Source organism: Pleurodeles waltl, chromosome 1_1, assembly GCF_031143425.1.
Source record: "Pleurodeles waltl isolate 20211129_DDA chromosome 1_1, aPleWal1.hap1.20221129, whole genome shotgun sequence".
In the NCBI taxonomy this organism is placed as follows: Eukaryota; Metazoa; Chordata; class Amphibia; order Caudata; family Salamandridae; genus Pleurodeles; species Pleurodeles waltl.
In genome coordinates, this window is record NC_090436.1 from 954,199,942 (window position 1) to 954,223,607 (window position 23,666).

The 23,666-nt window shown below is 42.0% G+C and overlaps 1 protein-coding gene across 2 annotated transcripts in view; it reads right to left on the reverse strand.

The window, feature by feature from the left end:
- NFKB1 (nuclear factor kappa B subunit 1) overlaps nt 1-23,666 on the reverse strand; it is a 360,666-nt gene that overhangs the window by 39,041 nt on the left and 297,959 nt on the right. For both annotated transcript variants that reach the window (XM_069230208.1, XM_069230209.1), the window contains exons 16-18: nt 8,656-8,770; nt 4,741-4,942; nt 641-810 (exon numbers count right to left, since the gene is read on the reverse strand). In XM_069230208.1, the coding sequence (XP_069086309.1) occupies nt 641-810; nt 4,741-4,942; nt 8,656-8,770 (487 nt within the window). The remainder of the gene's footprint in view (nt 1-640; nt 811-4,740; nt 4,943-8,655; nt 8,771-23,666) is intronic.

Genomic DNA, 23,666 nt, shown 5'->3' on the forward strand with positions numbered 1-23,666 from the left:
ACCCCCAACCCACCCTAAATACAAAATTACCCCAACCCTTGCCCCTAAAATTCCGACCCCCACCACCCTAAATACAAAATTACCCTGACCCCCCCACCCCGCACCTAAAAACTAAATAATCCCGACCCCACACTCCCGCCCTAAAAACCATAGTACCGACCCCCCACCCCACCCCTTAAAAAAATAAAATAGCCTAACCACCCCAAACCCTTCACCCCCCGCCCCACCCCTAAGAGCTACCCCCAAACCTGCCCCACCCCCACTTACCTGACCACGTCCTCCCCCGATGGATCTTCCTTGTTCTCTGCCTTAACCACGCATGTGAGGTTTTCAGGACATGCATGGTTAGAGCAGAGAAAAAGGCCTGTGTTGTTCAGGCAAGCGTCGTTCCGCTTGCATGAACAACGCAGGAGTGGTTCCGGACGTGTTGTTACGGATCTTTCCCCTACTGAAGAGCTGTTATAACTGTGCAAGTGTACTGCAAACTCGAACAGTGGTCTCTAAAACCATGCAAAGCATGAATAACTTCCAGAACTGAATTACAAAAATATTAATCTATTCTTGTATATCTCCTCGGTGGCACATTTCTACAAACAACACATTATATAGATATTGCTTGGAAAAAAAATATGGCACTCACCTCAAGCAGAAGGCAGCCTGCCAAAGAGATGTTCTCTTGCTCCACTGCTAAATGCAACGGTGTCCGCCCTGACTTCTGCTCTGGAGCATTGACGTCTGCTCGCGCTGCAATCATCAGTCTGAGGCAGGGCATGCTGTTGGCCATCGTTGCCAAGTGAATGCCGTTCAATCCTTCAAAAAATAGAAACACACATTCACTTCCAAAGGCAGTTTGAAAAGTGTGGTTTGCCAACTTTTTTGAATCACTGGCACCGTTTCTTATGGCATTGCTCCATCGTTTAAGGCAAGAGTGGAGAATGTAAAGACAAAAGGCTATAGTCATAAACCTGATTTGTATACATTCTTATGTTTCACCGAGATGCACAAATACATTCATTTAAAAGTGAAAGTTCCTATGAATTATGTGAATTTGAACCCAACCTTGTTTTTTCCAAGGAGAGCTATCCACTAGGATATAGCACGTGAGTGATCCTGGTAATCTGCCACAGTTGTAGACTCCCTGGGTAACTCCTAGAATTCTTTAAGTAGTCTATGAAAGTCAGGAATTTACAGTCAAGGGGTTTTGTGAATTGTGTTCAGTGTTTGTGATTGAGTAATTTCTGTCACATGACCCTAGTTGTAGTCAAGAAGAAGGGTGTTTGTAGGTAACAGAATTAATCTTATATAAGCTTCGGGTCACATGTAGACTTATTTCTGTTCTTGCAAATACATTTCCTCTCCCGCCATTGTGGCCACTAGGGTACGTCTTCAAAATCTTGGAAACAATCCTAGATTCACCACGTTCTCCACCTTTATCAGGATGCTTGCAAACTTCAACAATGACATCAACACCAAACTCTTCTCTGGCTACACATCCAGAAATACCCACAGGCCAGTCCGCTTTACCTAGCAGATGTCCCTAGATCTCATCCTCAGCCGAGCTGTTTCTCCCACTTCCCGCCCTCCATCAATCCATGCCACCTCTGACAGACATACTGTAAGAAACCACAGGTGATGAGGTCTTGTTTCAGTGGCACATATTTATGAGTGTGGTGTACAAGCAAGCTACATTTAAAAAGGTCCGAGTTACTCTGCAAAAGACTACAACTGCCCTTATAAAAATATTCATTACAAGAGCACACTAGCTTCGTTTCACAGTGTCTACCATGTTTCTACAGCACATAAGGGATGCTCTGCAGCATGGAAGATGGGACCCGAGGAGCCAGAGAGGAGCAGGTTTAGTGTCAGGAAAGGTGAATCGGGAGGACTGCAAGGAGCACAGTTGGAAAAAAATGCAGCAAGGGTGGAAGAGGTGCATGAGAACAAGGAGACAGAAACTTGACACTCAAAAACGAAGCTGATTTGGGGCCACCATGTGAAGGAAAAAAACTAAGAATATGGAATAAAACGGAGGGGAAGATGTGTATTTATAGGGACCAGAAGGGAGGAAAGAGAGGGTTAAAAAAAGATAAAAAGTAGGCTGACAGTGTACAAAGGGAGACGATAGAGAGGCTGGTAATTTAGTAGAGAAATCAAATCTTTCCTCTTCTTTCTTACAGCAATCCAAAACTGTTTGCCCCTTCATTTCCTGTTGCTGACAAAAGAACTAAAATCCTCTTTGCCTTATTCTATGCAAATAATCGCTGTTCTCCCGATCTTTCCTCTGTCATTCTCGCTCTCAGCCAGAAACCATGGTGCGGACTTTGACTTTCAATTGAAACAGACCTCCATCAAATCGAAGGCTGGTGGGTTCAAACTCCACAAATACAAGTAATCTAACATCTCTTCTTCCAATGGTCTAAAACTCATAGTAAATTCCTTTCTCTAAACCAGCGGCGGCACTGCTGGAACCTAAACTTCATCTTCCTCTGTATCCCTGGGGAGGTATTCTGTCCCCCAGAGACAGTAATCTGCTTCATCATACGCACACTGTTGACACTGGACAGATCGGCCCCCATCTAATCTTAACCCCACCATTTAAACAGTGTGGTGCTCGGGTTCCTGGATTTGAGTTCTAGACAATCCCTGGGCTACCTCCTGCCGACCTGAGGAGCAACATAAGCTTGTGTTATCCAATCGGGACCTTTGCTTGCCTGCTCAGCAGCTCTTGGCTACCCTCAAATCTCAGTGTACAATGTACCAGTTGAAAACCTAGACGCTTCCACAGAAAATGCACTGGAAGGCTCTCCCTAGGCCTGCCAGTAACTTCCTTCCACCCCCTCTCACACTCATGTAGGTGCTCAAGGCTCAATTCGTAGGCCATGAAACCATGCCTCTAGGTCCCTCCAGCACCTCTACGAGCATTCAAAGCATACCGCTCCTTCTCAAAGTTTGCCTCTAGACATTTAGGTTACCGATATTTGGTGTTGTATTTTTACCTCAGCTTTTAACTCTCCGTCTCAATAACCAATTTGTTCATGCATCCATTAACGACCCAGTCAAGTATTTTGATTCTTTGATAGAAAGTGCCCACCATTTGTGGATGAAATGCCTTGTCCTTTCAAATTCCACCCCCCCCCCCAAATAAGTGCAAATAAATACATTGTATGCTTGCAGAAGAAGAGAGCATAATTTGCTATTTAGTACCTTTGTTGGGTGTAGGGAGGGCCCATCATTTACAAAAGGTGATGCATTGATGTCAATGTCCTCCCTAAATTATGGAAATAAACAGCATTTCACACTCAGCAGATCTGCATGCATGGTTTATGTCAAACTGTTTTTCCATGTACAGCAGTTACACATAAAGTAGAATACTTTTTTCAATGGGAATTTCTAAATATGCAGATTGCCATTTTAGCATTCTGAGTTGTTCTGCTAATGATGTGCCATTCAAAGCCCAGTGAATCTACGTTTGCTTAGAGACTGCCTTGAGAGAGAAGCAATTTGGTATTCCATGTTGAGGTCATTGGATCTGCTGTTTCAGAGACAAACTTCACTATTTAGCCCAAGCACAGGAGTCCATAGACTCAAGGTGAATAAATTGTGCAGCAGTGGTGAAGTTGCATGAGGGGTCTGCAGTGGCAGGTATGTTACGGTTGCTTAAAGCTCACTGGTGGGAAAGATATGGAGGACTTTCAGATATCTTTGTCCTTTGTGATATCTTGGGTCTATGGTATGTTGTGTTACTCAGTACTCACAAACATGTCTTCTCTGTTCCTTACTTGGACTTTGCTGTTACCAGGACACAACATTCCCCTCCCCACAAGGTGCTACTTCCCCCCGCAGGTCTCTGGAAATTCCTCTAGCTTTGTCATACATTACGGGCAAGCACTTGCTGGCCAGCAGCACTCCTGTGGCCGACCTGAACAACACTGCTTGTATTCTGGTTTTGGAGGAGACGTTGCCTCAACCGCATGTCGTCCCAGCAAGCACCAAACAATACTGGTAATCTCTGCGCTCACAAATGGTCAGTTAAAGAAGACATGGAATAGTGCCAATAGTGTGAGGAAGTCTTGGGTGAAGTCCAAACTACCAACAGGAAATGGGGATGGGTGAGAAAAAAAGAAAAGTGGTGGCTTGGGTGGGGATGGGAGAGTGCTCACAGAAGGGAATGCACCCTATTCCAATTTAGAAAGACTGAAACAACTATGGGTAGTTGTGATCGAAAGAAAGCTAACAAAAAGGCGGGGTTAAGGGTCAGCGGTGGGGGATTAACGCAGAACGACAGCAATGAAGTGGTTGAACATGAAAAAAGAGACCTCAGCCTCAATGGGTCTTAGACAATTGACTAGATTTCTCTGAAATCTGACCTACCAATGAGGAAATTGATCAGGAAATGGACTAACTGTACTGAAAACCCTAATTAAATGAAGTTATCAAGCATATCCCCTCTTTTCTATTTACTGTTAGAGCACAACATGCTTATTATTCCTGTGTTATTAAGCACCTCTTAATGCGTTAATTTGTACAAATTGAACTTTCCAGAGTAGCTGCAACTTTCTAACCGCTATTGATTTCAGCAGCTGTTTAAAAAAATCAAAAAACACAAACACTGGTACTTTTCCATCAGAAACTTGCAACATACAAACATAAAAATAGATCACAACGGAAGAAAGTATAGGCAGAGGAGGAGGAAATACACACACAACAACAAACATTTATTGGCATAAAAAGGCCTCATACCATCCCCATTGGGAAGGTCGATGATCTTGGCTACGTTCTTGTGTTTGAGAAGGATTTCCAAGATGTTGGCCTTTCCTTCCTTGGCGGCAAGATGCAAGGCAGAGTTCCCATGACGATCGAGGAGGGCAATATCAGCGCCAGCAGAGACTAGATTCTCCACTATGTCAGCCTGGTTAGTTAGGACCGCCAGATGCAGGGGAGTCTAAAAAACACAGAACAAAGGCTAGTCGCAAGTTGCACCAGTATAAATGCAGGAAATGACAACACCATAAATGTTTACAGCTGAAAACAACCATGTGCCCATAGACATACAATCCACACAATCACTACTTCCAGTGTTGGGGCATGCCAACAATCAAACTGTTCGCCACAAATGAGAACACAAAATGCCTAAATAAGTAACCCAGTCCACAGTCACAGTGGAATGCTCCGTGGATCAACTGGTCAAATATACTCACCTATGGTTTTTTCCTGCTCTCACAGATTACATATGTGATCAGAAAAATCTGGCAGGCAGTTAATCACCTCCTACTCATTGCTTGCACTTGGGAAAGGCAGACATAGTTCTCCCTAATTTCTCGTTATGTCCATTCATCCTCAAAAGAAACTTCAACTGTATCAAGACCTGCTCACGCAAGACAATAGACAGATCCAGCATCCAGATCCCATGGCCCCGAATCTTGTGATTTGGCAACTGAAATCCTAGAACTTGACAATTTCCACAGTCCAGAGGAGTATAAGAAAGCCTTAAGGGAAGCAAGGAAACCGGCTACTCGAGTATGTGATTGGGTCAAATGAAAGTGCTTTGTCCATTCATTTCGGTAATCGTATGAACATACATGTTTTGAAAGGTGTCTCTTTAGCAGTTGTCACTGCTTAGCTTCAAAACGGATAGTTCCCGTCCATTTTAGGGTCGAGCACAAAGCGCTCTGTCCCTGGTGAAATATCTCTGTGGGCTTTTAATCATGCCCATGTCGTGCCCATCAGTTTAGTTGGATAGTGGGCTTTCCTTCTAAAATTCACTTGATTTAATTAGTGAAAGGCATGCATACTTCCTGCCTTTTCCGGTGTTTAGCCTGCCTCAAGTGCACCGGCCAACTAGTGAAAACATACGAGGCTCCATGATTTTGGTATGGTTTCGGGACTACTGTTTCTCTTTATTTCATAGGCAGCGCAATCTCGCTAGGCACTAGTCGAGCGCTTTGCATGACTTCGATCCTGTTACATGGATATTTGCACTTTTGCCGGTTACATGGATAACTGCACTTTTGGAGGTTACATGGATAATTGCACATTTGCCGATACGTTTCACTGCGAGCGAACATCTGTTTCCTTTTGTGTGTCTGCTTTGCACTCATGGCAGCCGTCAGCTTGCTTATGTGAACTGTTTTACTTTTCATTTTCACTTTATGTGGCCAGAAAAGTCAGGTTAGTTATGTGAAACTGTTTTATTTTTCATTTTCACTTTATGTGGCAAGAAAAGTCTGGTTAGGCGTTTACAACGATAATAGCTTTAACTCAAGCGAATGGGAGACCCATCGCATTGCATACCCGTCACTATAGCCTTCGTTGGAGGACACAAAGCAGTCATTCTCCATAGGTTGCCATCTATTACTTCATTCAACCTTAACATCGTCCTAACCAGGAGTATGGGGCCTCTTTGTCCACTCATGTCCACTGCATTCCCTGCCCTGAAAAATGTATTTCCTTGTTACTATCACTTCTTTAGCTGCCTAAGTGAACTGCAAGCTTTGTACCTGGAGGAAACATATGTTTAGGTGCACAAGAATCAGGTTGCCTTAAAGGCCCAACCTATTTCCGATTAGTTGCAAAACGCTGTCTCACCATTTCATGCCAACCAGTCTATTATTTTGCTTTTTTTCCCCTCATCTGCAGTGTGGATGGACCATTACGAGATAAGATCTCAGGAAAGAACGTATGAACTATGTTGATCCCACCAAGTCTATTACAAAGATCAAACAACTGTTTATTGGTTTTGCACAGATTCACCTTGGCAGTCTCCACATCATTCTGTCATAGCCAGGTGGATTGTGAAGCGCATCCACATTTGTTACGCTTATGCCAGGCATATATCACCCTCTGTGCCTCAAGCACACACTACTGACATTTATAGACAAAATTCATTTGGCATACACCTGCATAGCAGCTTCTTGGTATAGTAGCCACACATTTATCAGACATTATTTTGGGGACACTCATGCATGCCAAGAAGCAAAAGTGATACTAGCTGTCTTCAATATACTGTTTCACGGGTCTTCCATTACTGCTCGGAAGCCACTGCTTTAGTCCATACAAAGCATGTCATCTACATCTACACATGCTGCAGATGAAAAAAAATGTCTTACCTGTAACTATCCATTTACAGGTTATAGGGCCAGATGTATCAAACCGTTTTACCCATTCTGTGTCTATGGGAAAATGTGTTCTTACATATGGCCCAAAGTGTTGTAGAATCTCATGTGTCCTACCCATCTCCCAGATGCAAGCTAATGCAACACACATGATACTTGCTATACTGTTTCTTATATTTCCTTACTCAAGTTCACAGACACTATAATGCTTCACATCTACCCTCTTACACTTATATGCCCCCTTGCACTTACTTGTAGGAGAAAAACAAAGGCTGAGGTGAAGTCTGTGTCCAGGTGCATCATGAGTTTTGGTGGGATGGAGTGTTATCAACCTAACCCGAAAAGTAATGAGGAAAACCCTGATGTAGGGGGAGGGATATTTGAAAAGTTTCTGCTGCTTGCAATTGTCCTAGCTACATTCCTGTGTGTAGTATTTTGTTTTACCACAATGCCACTACAGACAGACATCAACCATATGCAAATCAGCCTTGTTCTGCTCCAATAGAAACAGTCCAAACTGAAACGCCAGGTCAGTGCCACTCTGAATAGAAAGATTAAGTCCCAAATGTATACTTTGTTCAAGCAAAACTGCGCTAATGCAGTTTTGCATGAAACAGTTTACCACTGGCTAGCGCCATTCCAAGACCCAGGCTGGGCGTCTTATTGATGGAATGGCGCAATCCGGCGCAAAGAGTGGGCTAACGTCATGGAAAATTACGTAAATCTGAGGCAGCCTCAAAATGCAATGGGTATTGCTGTGGGCGTGCGGCATGCCCACAGCAGCACCCATTGCACGCCACTCTGACACAGAATACTGCGCCAGAGGGGGCCATATTTACAGGGAGGCATAACGCCACAAAAAGTGGTGTTACACCCCTTGTGAATATGGAGCAGTGGTTAGCGCCACTGGAGCGTCACATAAAGTGACACTCCAGTGGCGCTAGGGGATTATAAATATGCCCCTATGTGTGCATGGGAAGCACCGTTTTCCGTTTTTGTACTTTTTCAGATGGTTCAAGGGCTCTGCCATTGGTGGGGAGCCATTCATATTGTGGACATCCATGAGGGAAAATCATGAGAGACAATGTGAGGAATCACTAAAGAGGAAATACGAGCCTTTGCATAGCTCCCAAATTATTTTTTTGTATCTATTGAATTCGGTAACAGCTGAAAAAAATGGTCTATGTTTGAATAGGTAGAACACTGCTATTTTTCTGTGAGAGAAAGTGTTAGAGATTATGCTCTCAAGTGGCCAGTTTACCATAAATCACAAATAGGTCAAACAACACAGGAAAACATTTTCACAGTCTAGGATCATCCTATAACCATGCACGCTGAATGTTGGCCTTTGGTGAACAGTAAATGTGTTAAGAATGTGCTTTTGTTGTAGGCAGGACTTTGGCTCATATGTCCTGCCTATGCCCATATGAAACATGCTATTAAAATTCGTGAGTTCAACTCTTTTTGGCGGCAGCTATCATAAATGCATTACTGCAGAAAGCTCTTGATATGCTGATGTATGTGCACTACAGGCCTTTTGTACCTGATAGAGGTCATTTTTCATGTTGATGATGTCATTTGAAATACCACCAGATATCACCTCCAGCAGGTTTCTGACGAGCTGAGCATGAAGATGTATGATGGCCAAGTGCAGGACACTGAAATGAAAAATAAAAACAGAGTTAAAACACATTCTTTGACTCCTGGAATAATGTGTTCTCTTCTACACGGTCATGGGATCGAAACAATAATGTTGCATCTGTACTCTATTTCTATGCATCTTTAGGTGAGTGGTACTCTTGTAATGTTAGAAGGCAAGTGACAGTTTACAGGTGTTGCACTAGCCATGAATGAGAGAAAACTTAAGATGTGATGTGAACTAAACACTGTTTGTATACCAAGAGACATACATAACATACATATTATTGACATCTTTCATCCACATCCGTAACTAAGAATTACTGCCCCCTGCTAAGGGTGTGCATTGTTGAGTGTCAACTCTAAGTTGACAGCAAATTTGACTATGTACAGGCCATGTACTCTGCAGATTGCCCTGCATAGATTACACTTCCCACTGTACACAACTGCCTCAGTATTGCCATGGGATTCTGCTTCTTGGTTTCCAACAAATACATATCGAAGGGAAGAAGTGATATTGAGCGGTTACATGTCATTTTGTGTCCCAACAATTGATGTCACGAGATAGGTCCAAAAGAGACCTTACAATCTCGGTCTCAGTTAAAATAATGGCTACATTGAGTTTACTGAGACCAGGGTACTAGTTGGCTGCATTTCATACCATGCAGAGACCCACTCTGGTCCAAGGCACATCCTTGGGTTTGAGTGCTGGAAGCAGACCAGAACGGTGTACTGCATCAAAGTAAATGTGCCGTTACCCAGCGCAGGTGCAAGCCCGCAACACTGAAAGGCAGACCAGTTGTTTCAAGCAGCTGCTCCGCCTTTCACTGGAGGAGTTGACCAGGTATCTTTTTCAAAGGAGGGCAGAGATTTCCCTGCAGAAGGGTGCAGTCGGCGTGACTGCACCCGCTTGGAGGTGAATGCCTAGGGAAGACCCTGGGACTCCTGTGCCCCCATTACAAGGAGCAGGTTTCCATGTGGCACTCACTTAGGGAGCCTCCAGATGGCTGCTTTGCTCTGCACTCTAATTTGGTGCAGACACAAAGGATTTCCTCAGCTGCATAGTTGACACCCCCTTGCATATAACACTCATCCTTGTGCTCATACCGACAGGCATGTAACACTGGTGTGATCCATATTACAGAAGGGGCCAGGCAAGAGTCTGCGGCCTCTTCTTTAATACCATAGTACCCAGAGGGTATTAGGCGTATCACAAACTCTGATATTCAACATTTGAACTTTAACTTTGCTATCTTTACCAACATGTATAATATGTATAGTATAACAATGGATTGTAATAACACACAAACAACCATCAGTCAATTACTTTTTTGGAGGCTGAATTAAAAGGATCCAATTAAGGTTGTGTAGCATATCTAATGTACCCTCCTCCTTGTATTCGTAGAAAGGGGAGGGAAGGTGAGGAACAGTAACCTGTTATTTGGGTGCCACATCGTAAATGTCAACGGCTGTCTAAAATTCCGGCTAGCTAAACCTATAAATAATTCGTATGCAAAGGTTTAATTGAAAAATAAATGTATCACTGAACACTGGTAGATAGTATACGTTAGAGTTATAGAATCCGGGCAGCGACTAGGTTACACCAGTTGCTTCATAACAAAATTAGATAGAAGTAATGATACAGAATATCGCTATATATACAAGAGTATCATAATAGATCTGTAACAGTGGCAAAAAATTGACTCTGTTACAGTACACATAAACCAGCTCATGAGCTACTGGTTGCTCTCCAGCTAAATGTAAGTAGCTCTCCTCTGTGCATCTCAGCCTTCTGAATCAGAAAGTTTTGCTTGGTTGAATTAGCTTAGGTATGCCGAAATTGCATTTATTTGCAGAACTCATAAGCTGATGTTTGAAGACAAATGGTTGAATTTCCAAAATATATTTAAAGCTGATTTTCACGTGATAAATCATATGGGGAAACTTAATACTAATATTATTACTTTCATGCCAGGGAACTGCAGTTGTAGATGACATGTATTACCTACACAGAGGTATTCCAAATTGGCAAAGCCTTTTTCAATAACTGCTCGTAACAGTGACTGATGCGCTGAGGTGATCACATCACTGCTGGTAATCTTGCATATGGTGGTCATTAATGTAATCTTTTCTGATGTGGTCAATTTTACAACACTAATTTAGCAGTTTGTGATGGTTTTCTTTGAGAATAAGTAGCTCCTATTACACAAAGGTTTGGAGATCCAGGGCTGCACTTCAAGGTTTGGAGAATGTAAAGGCAACCCCAAGACTGAGGAGAAAGCAATTAATCACTTTTAGTAACTTCCTGAGAAGATTTATGTAAATAATGTAAAGCTCTCAGCAATATGGCAGGTGAAGTACAACTGACTGAAGGTGTCAAAACTGTGTCACAAACCACTCTTACTTGCAGACCTTAAAGTAACACACATTCACCAGACTTCCATGAAGCGTATATAAGGGTATGGGTGCCTTTAAAGAGGATAGTCATGCAGTGTGAAAGGAGTGCACAAAAACTAATTGAAACAAATGAAAATATTAACAAAAGAGCAGGCTAGCTTAAGCTTTGGTGGCCCCCAGTGCAACAATGTATTTGGTGCCCCTCCCGCCAAATTATCTCCTTCTCCTTCTCCAAGGATTCCCTCCGTACCACCCTCCAACAGTAGTTTTATAGCACTACCCATGTTAGTATATGGTATCAGAGAATACACATTAGGCTGCCCCATTTTCAGTTTTTATCTTTTAAGGATTTCAGTGGTGTTTTATGAGTGTTTTACAGACCTTTTCACATCATTGCTTATCTGATTTTATTCAGCTGCCAAACCCCCAAATAGACAAAAGGTGTGTTTTCAGTGTTTACAAAACATGTGTTTTGCATTAATTATTATACAGCACATATTTGGTTGAAAGGATAGGTAATGCAGGATATGTAGGGACTTAGGGCCAGATGTAGGTAGGTTGTAAATTGCGAGTTGCAATTTGCGAGTCCTTCCGACTCGCAAATTGCAACTCGCAATTTGCTATGCTGAACGGTGTCTCAGATGGGCCCCATACATGGCACAGGGTGCAATGGCCATGCCCTGGTGACCCTTGTCCCCTGTGCTGGCCATTGGGGTGGTTGGCATGTCTCCTGTCTTTTATGAGACAGGAGTCATGTGGTATGGTGGGTTTTGCATCAAGAAATGGCACTAGGCTGGTTAGAGTCATCTTTTTTTTTTTTTTTTCACTTTAACCAGCCTAATGTAATTTTTTGGTGCAAAACCCCCTTCTCCCATGCAGTCACCCCCACTCGGCTAATGTCATTTTCCATGACGTTAAGCCCACCCTTTGCGCCGAATTGCGCCATTCCATAAATAAGACGCCCGGCAGGTGTCTTAGAATGGCGGTAGCTGGCGGGAAGCTTTTTCATGCACAACTGCATTAGTGCAGTTTTGCGTAAAAAAAGAATAAATATGGGTCTCAATCTGTCAAGACTTTAGTTTACAGGACTAATAATTGATTAAACAAAGTATAAGTTTTGTATTCAACTGATATAATAAACAAATTCCTGGACACAGATAGGGGTCATTCATGTACCTCTTACTAAATATTATAACATTGTAGGGATGGGCAACCCTGCTAACAACATAGTACCTTGTGAAACCTTTAAAGTTTTGAATTACAACAGATTAATTTGCAGCCTTGCATTGCAAAGTACCTGAACCATGATGCTTTAAGTATGTTCACCACCGCTTTCATGCACTCTTTACCTGTCTACATTAGGGTGGTGCTGCAACAGTGTGGACATTCATAGGTACAAAGTGTCCCCATGTCAAATGTTTCAATTTAAGTCAGTACTGACCCTTTAAGTGGCATCACATTGTATATTGGGACTTTAAATTTTGCTGTTAGCATTGTAACTATAGGTACTAAAACTCGAACAGTAAAGTGTAGTTTGGCAAAATGCCTGGATTAGCTGAACGTATCACACATAACAAAATCTTGTAGCTATGAATTTTGTTGGTATATAGAAAGTCTTGTGTCACGTTTTCACCACTATGTTTATGGTGACATCAGTCTTTTCACATGTACCTGTCACTCCACCTTGCATTGAGTGTTTAAAGTCTAGGTTAACCTGCTTTCAATACTGACTTGTCAGAAAAGTGGACTGGTGTAGCAAAGGGGTTTACCCCTTCTGTTACTGTGGGTGAAGAATTGAACAATGCCAAAAGGTCAAATGTGATTTCTATATTCAAGGACTCTCTGCAGTGTACAAAATAATGAGAGCAAACCAAAACAGGCTTCAAAACCTTGCACCTTTAATTCAAGCACACAAAACTGGAGAAAAGGAAGACTAAACAATATTTTCATGACGTCCCAAAACAACAAAACCCAAGCAGAATAATCCTTGAGCAGTCTTTCTTGCTGTTAACTTTTATAACAAAGGGACATTGTGGGGGTCATTCTGACCCTGGCGGTCATTGACCGCGAGAGCACCGCCAACAGGCTGGCGGTGCTCTCAAGGGCATTCTGACCGCGGCGGTTTGGCCGCGGTCAGAAAGGGAAAACCGGCGGTCTCCCGACGGTTTTCCGCTGCCCTAAGGAATCCTCCATGGCGGCGCAGCTTGCTGCGCCGCCATGGGGATTCCGACACCCCGTACCGCCATCCTGTTCCTGGCGGTTCGGCCGCCAGGAACAGGATGGCGGTATGGGGTGTTGAGGGGCCCCTGGGGGCCCCTGCAGTGCCCATGCCAATGTCATGGGCACCGCAGGGGCCCCCGTAAGAGGGCCCCACAAAGAATTTCAGTGTCTGCTTAGCAGACACTGAAATTCGCGACGGGTGCAACTGCACCCGTCACACCCTTCCCACTCCGCCGGCTCCATTCGGAGCCGGCTTCTTCGCGGGAAGGGGTTTCCCGCTGGGCTGGCGGGCGGCCTTCTGGCGGTCGCCCGCCAGCCCAGCGGAAAACACAGAATCACTGCGGCGGTCTTCGGACCGCGGAGCGGTGTTCTGGTGGGGGAACTCTATGTCCCCCTGTGTTTGCCCCATCAGGACAAAATAAAAATAACTCATTCTCTTTCACTTTCCTTTTTTTAATGAAATTTTAGCTTGTGATTGTGCATGTGTTTATTAGCTGTTTATATGTTTACACTGAGGAGGGCTGTATCAGTTTTTATAGGTTTAAACCTAGAACAGGGCAGTCAATGCATTATATAGAACAATGAATCATACATGTGTAATCATTCTATAGGTAAGGCCACATATGAAATGAGGATTGCAAGTTGTAGGAATCATATGGTATCCATACTAGTAGAGAGTATGTCAAATGCATTTTATTGCATAGTTAATAAACCTTAGCAAAAAAAAAACACACTAACTTTACAAATTACACAATATAAATTTAAAGTCTGCAACAAATGCAGAGGTCCAAAAGATAGCATTTCATTAATACACATAATTAGCTTATAATATAAAATTGTACTCCAAGTATTAAAGTGCAGGCGCTATAAGAGCATATACAGGTGTACTTAAAGTGCCAAAGTTGCAGAACTGTTTAAAATAGTACAAAAGTGAACCTGCCAGTTGAACTAAAAGGCCAGTTTGCTAGCATCTACTCAGGTAAATGGGAAAGTCTTTCTAGCGCAATGTCTAGAAATGTAATCACCTGAGAGTTAAACCTGATGTTAGAACCATTATAGCACTGTATGACAGCTTGTCTACAACTGTTCACATCCAGGGACATGAAATGGGGGGTGCAGCAAACATCTGCACTCTACAAGGAGTACCTGGCAAATGCACAAGACGTACAGGATTGATTCTTGTGCTTTGTGGCACCATCCCCATGTTAAGTCTTTGGTTTCTACCAGCTAGCTGGGTCGATATCCAGAATTGGAAAAGCACTGAGTCGCTGGACCTCAAACTGAGTTTTCATTATTTTTGAGTAGCAACTGTCCAGGTAGTATTGCCTACCAAACTGCCTGTAGTTGTTTATTATGATCCAAGTATGACACCTGTTGGCAAAAGTGTTTTTGTCTTCCAAGAAAGAAAACTGGTGCGTGTATTTTCATAAACACTGTGAAAGAAAGAGGTAGGTCGCTTAACTGTTATGCCTAGAATGCTTTCAAACTACTTGTGAGAAAGTCTCTGGAATGTCGATTTCCTGTCTGGATTCCTTATTTCTTGCCAGAGCTGTGGACTAGTGAAGTGGGACTGGAGTTCTTTTGTTAAATATAATATAATGCATCTTGCCTTGCACGCCATTGGCTTACAAAGCTGAACGCAAGTCAAATTTGGGTGGAAGAGCCTTTGAGAGCCAAACTGGAGAGCTGTCAATAGATACTGAGATTAGGGCCCATAGATTTTGTACGTTTGCGCCGCTTTTGCATCAAAAAATGACACAAATGTAGCACTAAAAAAATATAAATCAGGCCCTAAGGCACATATTTATACTTTTTGACGTAAACCTGCACCAGTGCAGGTTTGTGTCAAAATGTTTAACGCCAGCTACTGCTATTCCAACGCGCCAGCCGGGCGTCATATTTAAGGAATGACGGTAGCCGGCGCTGCGGAGGCGTAGGATAGACTGGGGGTTGTGGGTCAAAGAATGGTGCAAGTCAGGTTAGAGTCAAAAACATTGACTCTAACCTGACTAGCGTCATTTTCTGATGCACAACCCCAATGGAAATGACTCCTGTCTTAGCAAAGACAGGCGTCATGCACCCCTGCCCAATGGCCATGCCCTGGGGACTACTGTCCCCTGGGCATGGCCATTGGGTACAGTGGCATGTAGGGGGGCCCAAGTTGGGCCCCCCCATGGCAATTTGAAAATAAAAGTAAAGAATACTTACCAAAACTTACCTGGACTTACTGTGGATGGGTCCCCCCATCCATGGGTGTCCTCCAGGGGTGGGCGAGTGTGGCTGGGGGTGTCCCTGGGTGCAGGCAAGGACACCTGTGGAATGCTTCCAAAGCTCCCTTTATCTCACTGGCTAGAGGGGATTCACAAACAGCCCAACTGTCAGCCTGACCCCGACAGGGAATCCACAAACAGGCAGAGTCACAGAATGGTTTAAGCAAAAAAATGACCACTTTCTAAAAGTGGCATTTTCAAACTGACAATTTACAAGTCACCTTTACCAGAAGATGTATTTTTAAATTGTGAGTTCAGAGTCACCAAACTCCATATTTCTATCAGCTCCTAAAGGGACATTGAACTTAAAAGATATTTAAAGGCAGCCCCCATGTTAACCTGTGAGAGAGATAGGCCTTGCAACAGTGAACACTGAATTTGGAGGTATTTCACTGTTAGGACATGTAAAACACATCAGTACATGTCCCACCTTTAACATACACTGCACCCTGCCCAAGGGGCTACCTAGCGCCTACCTTAGGGGTGCCTTACACGTATAAAGAGGGATGGTTTGGGCTTTGCAAGTGGGTACACTTGCCAGGTCGAATTGGCAGTTTAAACTACACACACAGACACTGCAGTGGCAGCTCTGAGCCATGTTTATAGGGCTACTCATGTGGGTGGCACAACCACTGCTGCAGGCCCACTAGTAACATTTGATTTACAGGCCTTGGGGGCTCCTCTAGGGCACTTTACTAGGGACCTACTAGTTGATCAAATATGCCAATCATGGAAAAGCCAATTACACATGCATTTTACACAGGGAGCACTCGCACTTTAGCCCTGGTCAGTAGTGGTAAAGTGCCCAGAGTACCGTAACCAGCAAAAACAGAGTCCAGGACACAGTTAAAACATGGGAAGCAGAGGCAAAAAAGGCAGGGGAGAACATGCCAAGGATGGCAGGTCTAACAATAGGTCACTATGCTATGTAAGGTTGTAACTTGTGAACTGAAAGTAACAAAAGGATCTCTGTGACAAAAGCACTAACCCTCTGAGCTACCCACACAAAATACAGTTCTGTGATGTGCATGGCTGGTACACGTTCTTTGCAGCAGGCATACTAACCATCTGCACTACTTTATGATGAGTCACTATACAAACCTCAATCTCTCTGTAGCAGCCACATTAATCACCAGAGTTATCGTAATACTTTTTTTGTTGCCTGAAAAACTGTTGGCCACACAATGAACTCTGCAGCAGATACGTTTTTATTATGATCCTATGTGAGAAGCATTTTAGTGCTGTGCAGGAGTGTTCACTGAGGTGGTCTTATCGTTACTTGGGGTGCAGCGCCTACGAGAGTGATGGAGGAGGGGTGAGAGATAGGCATGCAAAGAATATTTGTAATTAGCTACTGGTTATAATTTACACTACAGGCCCGTCGCTATGTTTTATGGTTTCCATTATGCTACAGGCAAGGGAAAGAGGCAAGAATTTAACTGGATGGTCTATGTTATAAGAAGTTCAGTTTTGGGGGCAGAAAACTACAAGTTATAGGCAGGTACACAGCACCAACTTAGTTAAAAGGGCAGCAGAACACTGTGCCTACCCCTACATCAGAGAATCAGGGAAGGTCCAGTACTCCATATGGTAGCACAAGAAAGGGAGAGATGCTGTCAAATGAGAACAATGACAAAAAATGAGCAAAAAGCCAAAGATGGTGATGTGAATAATAGCCTTTCAAACGTCTGGAGAGTACCTAATCCTACACAAATACACTTCATTATCGAGGAAAGAAGTGAAACGACAATCAAGGTTGGCAACCAGACCAGAAACTACACAGCTTTAAAAGTCCTAGATTTCACCTGCTCCTACTAGGCCAAAGGACGCCAAAATTTGACTATGGGATCGTGTCCCAAGGGGATGTACACTTGGGAGGTGAGCCCTCGTCAGGTAATTGCTCAGATCCAAGGTAGAGTGGCCATGCAAGGGTGAGAGAAGAAAGCTTGCTAGGGTGCTGCCCTGATAGCACACTAGTGAAACATCCTGCCTTGTTTTACTCTTCTGTCCTCAGCCCTCCATGTGAACCAAATACTCTTCTTAGAAACCAGAGACACTTATATTTCCTTACTTGCATGACGAGGCATCTTCCTAAGCTTTTAGAACCTTCTCCCAAACAACATACACTTTTACTATTAGAAGTGAATAACATTTCATTCTAGAACAGAGACAATGTGGTGAAAGGAGACTTCCCCTGCATCCATAGTTCGAGCTAGGACAGCGGAACTGTGGATTTGGTAATTCTCTATTTGCTAAATCGTATTTTCTGACCTGTGAGCCTTACAAACGATTTCATATGTCTGTCTCCCTTAAATAAGTTTTATTTTAACGTTCCATCCCTGGCTGGTCCCTTCCCACTCTCCCTGCCAATTAACTTAGCTTTCACCTCTAGCAAGAAATCTCTGATCCAACAACAGTAGCCTAAAGGAGTCATCTCCTGTTCTACAAAACACCTAATTCAACCTTTCTGAAAGCTGACTGCAGTCAGTAAAGTACATTGTTTAGTCTGCCAGATACAGTAGCTCACCTTGCTCTCAGGTAAAGGGGAGTCTTTGCTTGCATTGGTCATCCAATATCTCCGGGCTTGGACCCTGTGAGAACATTTTTACATCACAGAGATGTCAGCCTAGACCTTTTATCAGTGTATGTTGGGCCCTAACTAGGAAAACTCTAACTACCCTCTATAACTTCAAAGCTGGTCCCAATGTCTCCAGTTAGCATTCTTGATCCCTGGGCAATAAATCCCATCCTGTTGACCCTTACCATTCCATGGATATCACCTGGAAGTTGCTTTTATCAGCATTAAAAGGTGAAGTATGTTGAGCCCTGCAAAGCAGGAAAAAACAAATTCCCCACTACTACTACAGGCCTGATCACATTGTCTTGAGCAAGCCCTTTTGAATTCCTTGGCACTCTGTTTCATCTTGCAGGCCCTTGCCATTACAATCTGCTTTTATTAGCATTAGACATGAACAAGCACTGAAAAAGCCAATACATCTTGCCTTTAAAATGTGAGGGTTAAGCTTTTGTCTTTGCTAATTCCTGTTTTTAAAACATAATAAAAAATCTAAAAAAATAAACTAAATTAAACAAATAATAAAAAAGGCCGGCTGTGCCATACCTATGAACACAGTGGTGGCAATATTGGAATATTTTGCCTTTATAAGAAAAAACAGTTGAATATGTCTGCTGGTGGGTCATAACACGTGCAAATATTTTGAAACAAAGATAAAGCATTCCAAGATGGCTACCAACGAGTAATTATAAGTACATGCTTTAACACACTGGTGGCTAATTTAGCTTATTTTAAAGTTTCATTTACTGATCAATGATAGCTGACAGCAAATTTCGAATGGCAAATTAAAGGACGAATTCCTATGTGCAGAGGTGCAAACGAAAAGGAGCAATTGGCACTGTAGCTGCCTGGACCTGCAATAAACATATAATTTGAGAAGAAAAGGGAAGCACTGGCGAGAAAATGCAGAGTGTGGGTACACAAAAATAACAAGGGAAGGATGGCAAAGCAATGGAAAAAGTGGTGGGTTGAGCAGATAGTAACAGAAAAAGGGGAGGCATGTAACAGACCAATGAAAGAAGTGAGGAGAAGCAATAGGCACAGACTAAGCAACGGTGAGGAACTAGGTGTGAGGGGAAGAAAAACAATGGAGGACCAAAGAGGGACTTTAAAGCAACAGAGGATCTGGTGAGGGGGATGAACATAACAGAAGCGAGTGGATACAATGCAGAGCAATAGAGGAACTCGTGAGGAGCTGGTGAGAAGATGAAAGGGAACAGAAGAGCAGTGAGAGATGAAAGACTAAGGGGGGCAGTGAGGAAGATGTAACATAAAAATAGTACACAAGGAATCAAGAGAGGAAGAACACATCCACTCCCATGAAGTGCTGAAAAAAAGACAAAAGTTGTCCTCTAAATGCAAGCAGTTGAAGGCTACGTCTCAATCAATCAGACACACTATATATCAGTATGCTCAAATGACGGACAAAGAGAAGAGAAAAAAAACAATTGAAAAAGTATTTCGGAAATTTAATTACCAAGACATCCAGCCAAAGGTAAACAACTGCCTGAACCAAAGCTCACTCCAGGTTTTGGGATTTGTAAATAATTGATAGTTTGCCAGCAACAAGCCAGAGCTGGGCAAGACCTAAAAATCAGACTACCTCCTACTACTTTAAGTCTGGTCACAACGTTTTGAACTAGCCTTCCTGAACCCTGGGTATAGCCCCAACCTGCTAACCCTTACCACTGTAGAGATATCATCTACCAACCTGCTCTTATTTGCATTTGAAGTAAGTTGACCCTTAACTTTGACTAGAAATGTTTCAGTGGCATGAATGTTAGTTGGTAAAGTCTTCTGCACTTTCCTGCTCAAGTCTAGCCTTTAGAAGAGAAGCCCACTGCCCACGTGTAATGTTGTAGTATTTCGGTGGTGCTTTGGTGACCGTTGTGGGGTGCAAAAGCAATTTTGTCGACGGGTATCATGCTACACTGGTGGGTGGAGAACGAGGTTGTCGGATTGATACATTTGTTGTGCCCTTATGTGGGAAGTGATCTGTTGTGTATGACTGATCACAGAGGTACTCATATGATTGTGGGGCACAGGACCTCGAAATGAGGTGAAGGAATGTGAATGGCCTTTTCATTTCGTCACAGACCTTTGAGGACATGTGAAATGTAAACCTTGCAACAATGGTTATCGTTTGACTTGTGTAAAACATGGTAAAGGGAGTCCAGGCCATGAAGAAATTCATAATCAGTAGACTAATCTGTCACCAGGGAATAAGAATTTACTAGTGGTAGGTGGAAATAAAAATATCTCCTTTAAGCAACTAGCACAGAATATTCCGGGAACAAACGTACATATTTAGTATACTTTTATGCATCGGTTCAAAAATGACCAACAAACAAACCTGTAAATAACTACAGGGAATATGACGGGAGACAATGAAGAGCACCAGAGTGCAGAGGGTGATTACATAAGAGAGACCAGAAAGTTGCATAAAAGGATCACAGTTAGGACTTACACTGTCACTCTAACTCAGACACAAATTTCTTGCAGTAATTGGGGGGGTAACATATTAATTCTGGATGTCTTCCCCGTTTCCAGATGTTCAAACTTGTATTTTGTGCTACGCATCTGCTCAATTTGGGAAAATTTGGCAGGCAAAATCCCACAGGGGTCACAATTTACACCGACTTGGAATTCCAGTTTGGGAGCAAACAGGACTTTCTGTATGTCTTGATTAAAGGTAATTTAATAATGCAGGCCTCAGCAGAGTTTAAGCAGTTCAGCAAGCAGTAAAATGTGCATTGACTTCTTAATTTTTTTGCCTATAGGCAAAAAGGTTTAGGGTATTCTGCTATCTTCTGAACACATTTGATTGCTTCACTGATTAGCTCAGGCAACTTTGATATGCAGGTTTTTGCTCTGCATGATTTTACTGCAAGTCATTTTAGTAAGAAGGCTTATGGTTCTTTTTGGAGCCAGGACGTACTGCTTTCACTTTTTGTCCGCAGGAACAGAGCTTATCTACGCTTATTTGATATGGAACATATTCAAACCCCATATCCTTACATATTAAGAGGTCTATTCATAAACTGCATTTTGTAGTATTTTTAAAAGTACTAGAATAGTACTACATAGTACAACTAAAGTACCACAAAATACTATTCACTCGTCATGGCGAATGCCACACCTCATAGGAAAAAATATATATATAATAAGTATATGTTAATAAGAATTATAAATATTACAATATTTTAAAATAATGTAAAAATCTTTTTGAATAAATGAAACTTTTTTTCATACAACAAAATTAATTAAATGCATAATGCATGCATGATTTTTAGTAACTCATAATATATAATAAATTTAAACATTTTACTTTAGGTTGGTTTAATTAAAAAAAAAATCTTTAAAACATATTTCTATTTAATATATTCAAATTCATTAAAAACTTCAAAAAATCTAACAGTAAATATGTATATAACATTATTTAACATTAACATTTAACCTACAAAAGTTTAACTTATAATAATTTGCCTACATTTTACCAAAGGGCAATCTCAGTCCTGACTGCCAAGTGTGCAGAACACCAAGTACTGTTGTAAAGTCACTACAGTAGTAACTTTGTGGTCATCACTGCCATTTTTCCTGACTTCACCTCCTCTTTCAGGGACTAGGGAAATTTAATTCTACACTTTTGAGTAACGTCACACTTGTAAATGGTGAAAAGCCAAAAGTTGTAAAGTTACTTAAACTGTAAGAGTAAACTTACATGTGTAGATTTAATCACATATAATTTTATATTTGTGACTAGGCTCCTTAAATGTGAAATGAATAAGCAAACTTTAGAGTAAATAAAATACCATGGGCCTCAAATTAAAGCAAATGAGACTGACAAGAAAGCCAACAATTGACAAACAATGAGCTCATCGAAAGCCTAGTCTAACTATTAATACTCTACACAATACGTCGGTGACAACAGTCCACAAAATTCAGTTTTTAGGGGTGACCTACTACAACTCATTCACTGGTCCAAGTTATCACAGGTATCCAAACTCGCTGGAACGCTTTTGACCCTCATAGAAACATTATTTGCAAACAAACAGGTACATAAAGTTATAACATGCCCACAAATATCCCTCCTAGACCTGCACACAAAAACCAAGCATAAACATGCTCAGACAGAGAAGAAGGACCTGGGACATAAGATCATGGAGGCCACATGGGGGAGAATATGGCGGGGGCCCCAGAATCCTCAACCAAGTCTACTACAAAGGAAACACATATAAACCGTTAGCTCAGTGGTATCTATGTCCTACATGCTTGTGTTGCAGCAGAAATTTTAGAACTGTACTTCATGTCACAGTGATCATCTGGATGTTACATTATATGCATTATGTTAATCAAAGTAATAATAATTTGGTTGTAAATTGATGCACTGAGAAGCCACAATAGTGTGCATACACTATAGACTAATTAATGAAACCCATGTGATATAGATGTTAAGTTTCATAGTTGAAGAATAAATTTGTCATCATGTTATATTTTTCAGTGAAAATTAACAGTCTGCATTAAAATGATATTAGATCTTAATGGGAAATATTTTAGATTTGTATTAAAAGTAGGGAAGTGTAGTTTTGCTCCATATTGATAGAAATGTGTTAACAGAGTTATTTTCACTTAAAGGTACTGTAACATGAACACTAATAGAAGTATAAATATTGTTAAATTCATAATTTGCGTGTTGAAATTTGTTTTATTTTCATGCATCTGCATTAGCCTAAGTGAGGCCTGTTAGACCCTATATTTGTGATTTTGTGAATGTGCTGAAAATATTTAGTCATCTTGATAATGTAGATCTTTCTTCCAGATTTTGTTCTCATGAGAATGCCGGCTTGGTAATAGATGTTCATTGTCTGACACTTTGTGAGCCTGGGAAGTTGTCCTTGAGTATGAAACATCTAGGACTGTAGACTGGCTACATATACAAATGTTACAAACTTGCAGGGAAGAGTACAGCTGGACACTGTTCTCATGACAAACCTGGGAAACTTTGCAAATGTTTCAGTCTGAATCGCATGATCGATTCCTATTGAATGTTACACTTTCATCGTCATGTGGAACTAGGATGGACGCATCATCTTGAACTGTGAGCTTCAATATATTGTTGCCCAGCTAGACTTTGCTCAGTAGATAAGCTGTCCCTTTCCAGATGTCATTGCTGCTGTCTGTTCCATCCTAGTCTGCTTGCAGAACCCCTTGGTTTCTGAGAGGAATAATCCTCTTTGCCCTTGCCCCTCTGAAATGCCTTGCTGAGATTCAGAGAATTTTTCACCTGACCGAGAGAAGAAGACTCTTGACCGAGCTTCTGAAATGCTGACGCCTTTCCTTTTTATTTACTTTTTGTCCATTATGGTTAGTAACCTGTTGCCCAAGATTTCCTTTTTCCTAATTCTTTTTGCCCTATTTGTCCATTTTGTCTTTTGTCTGCATGTGTTTAGTCCA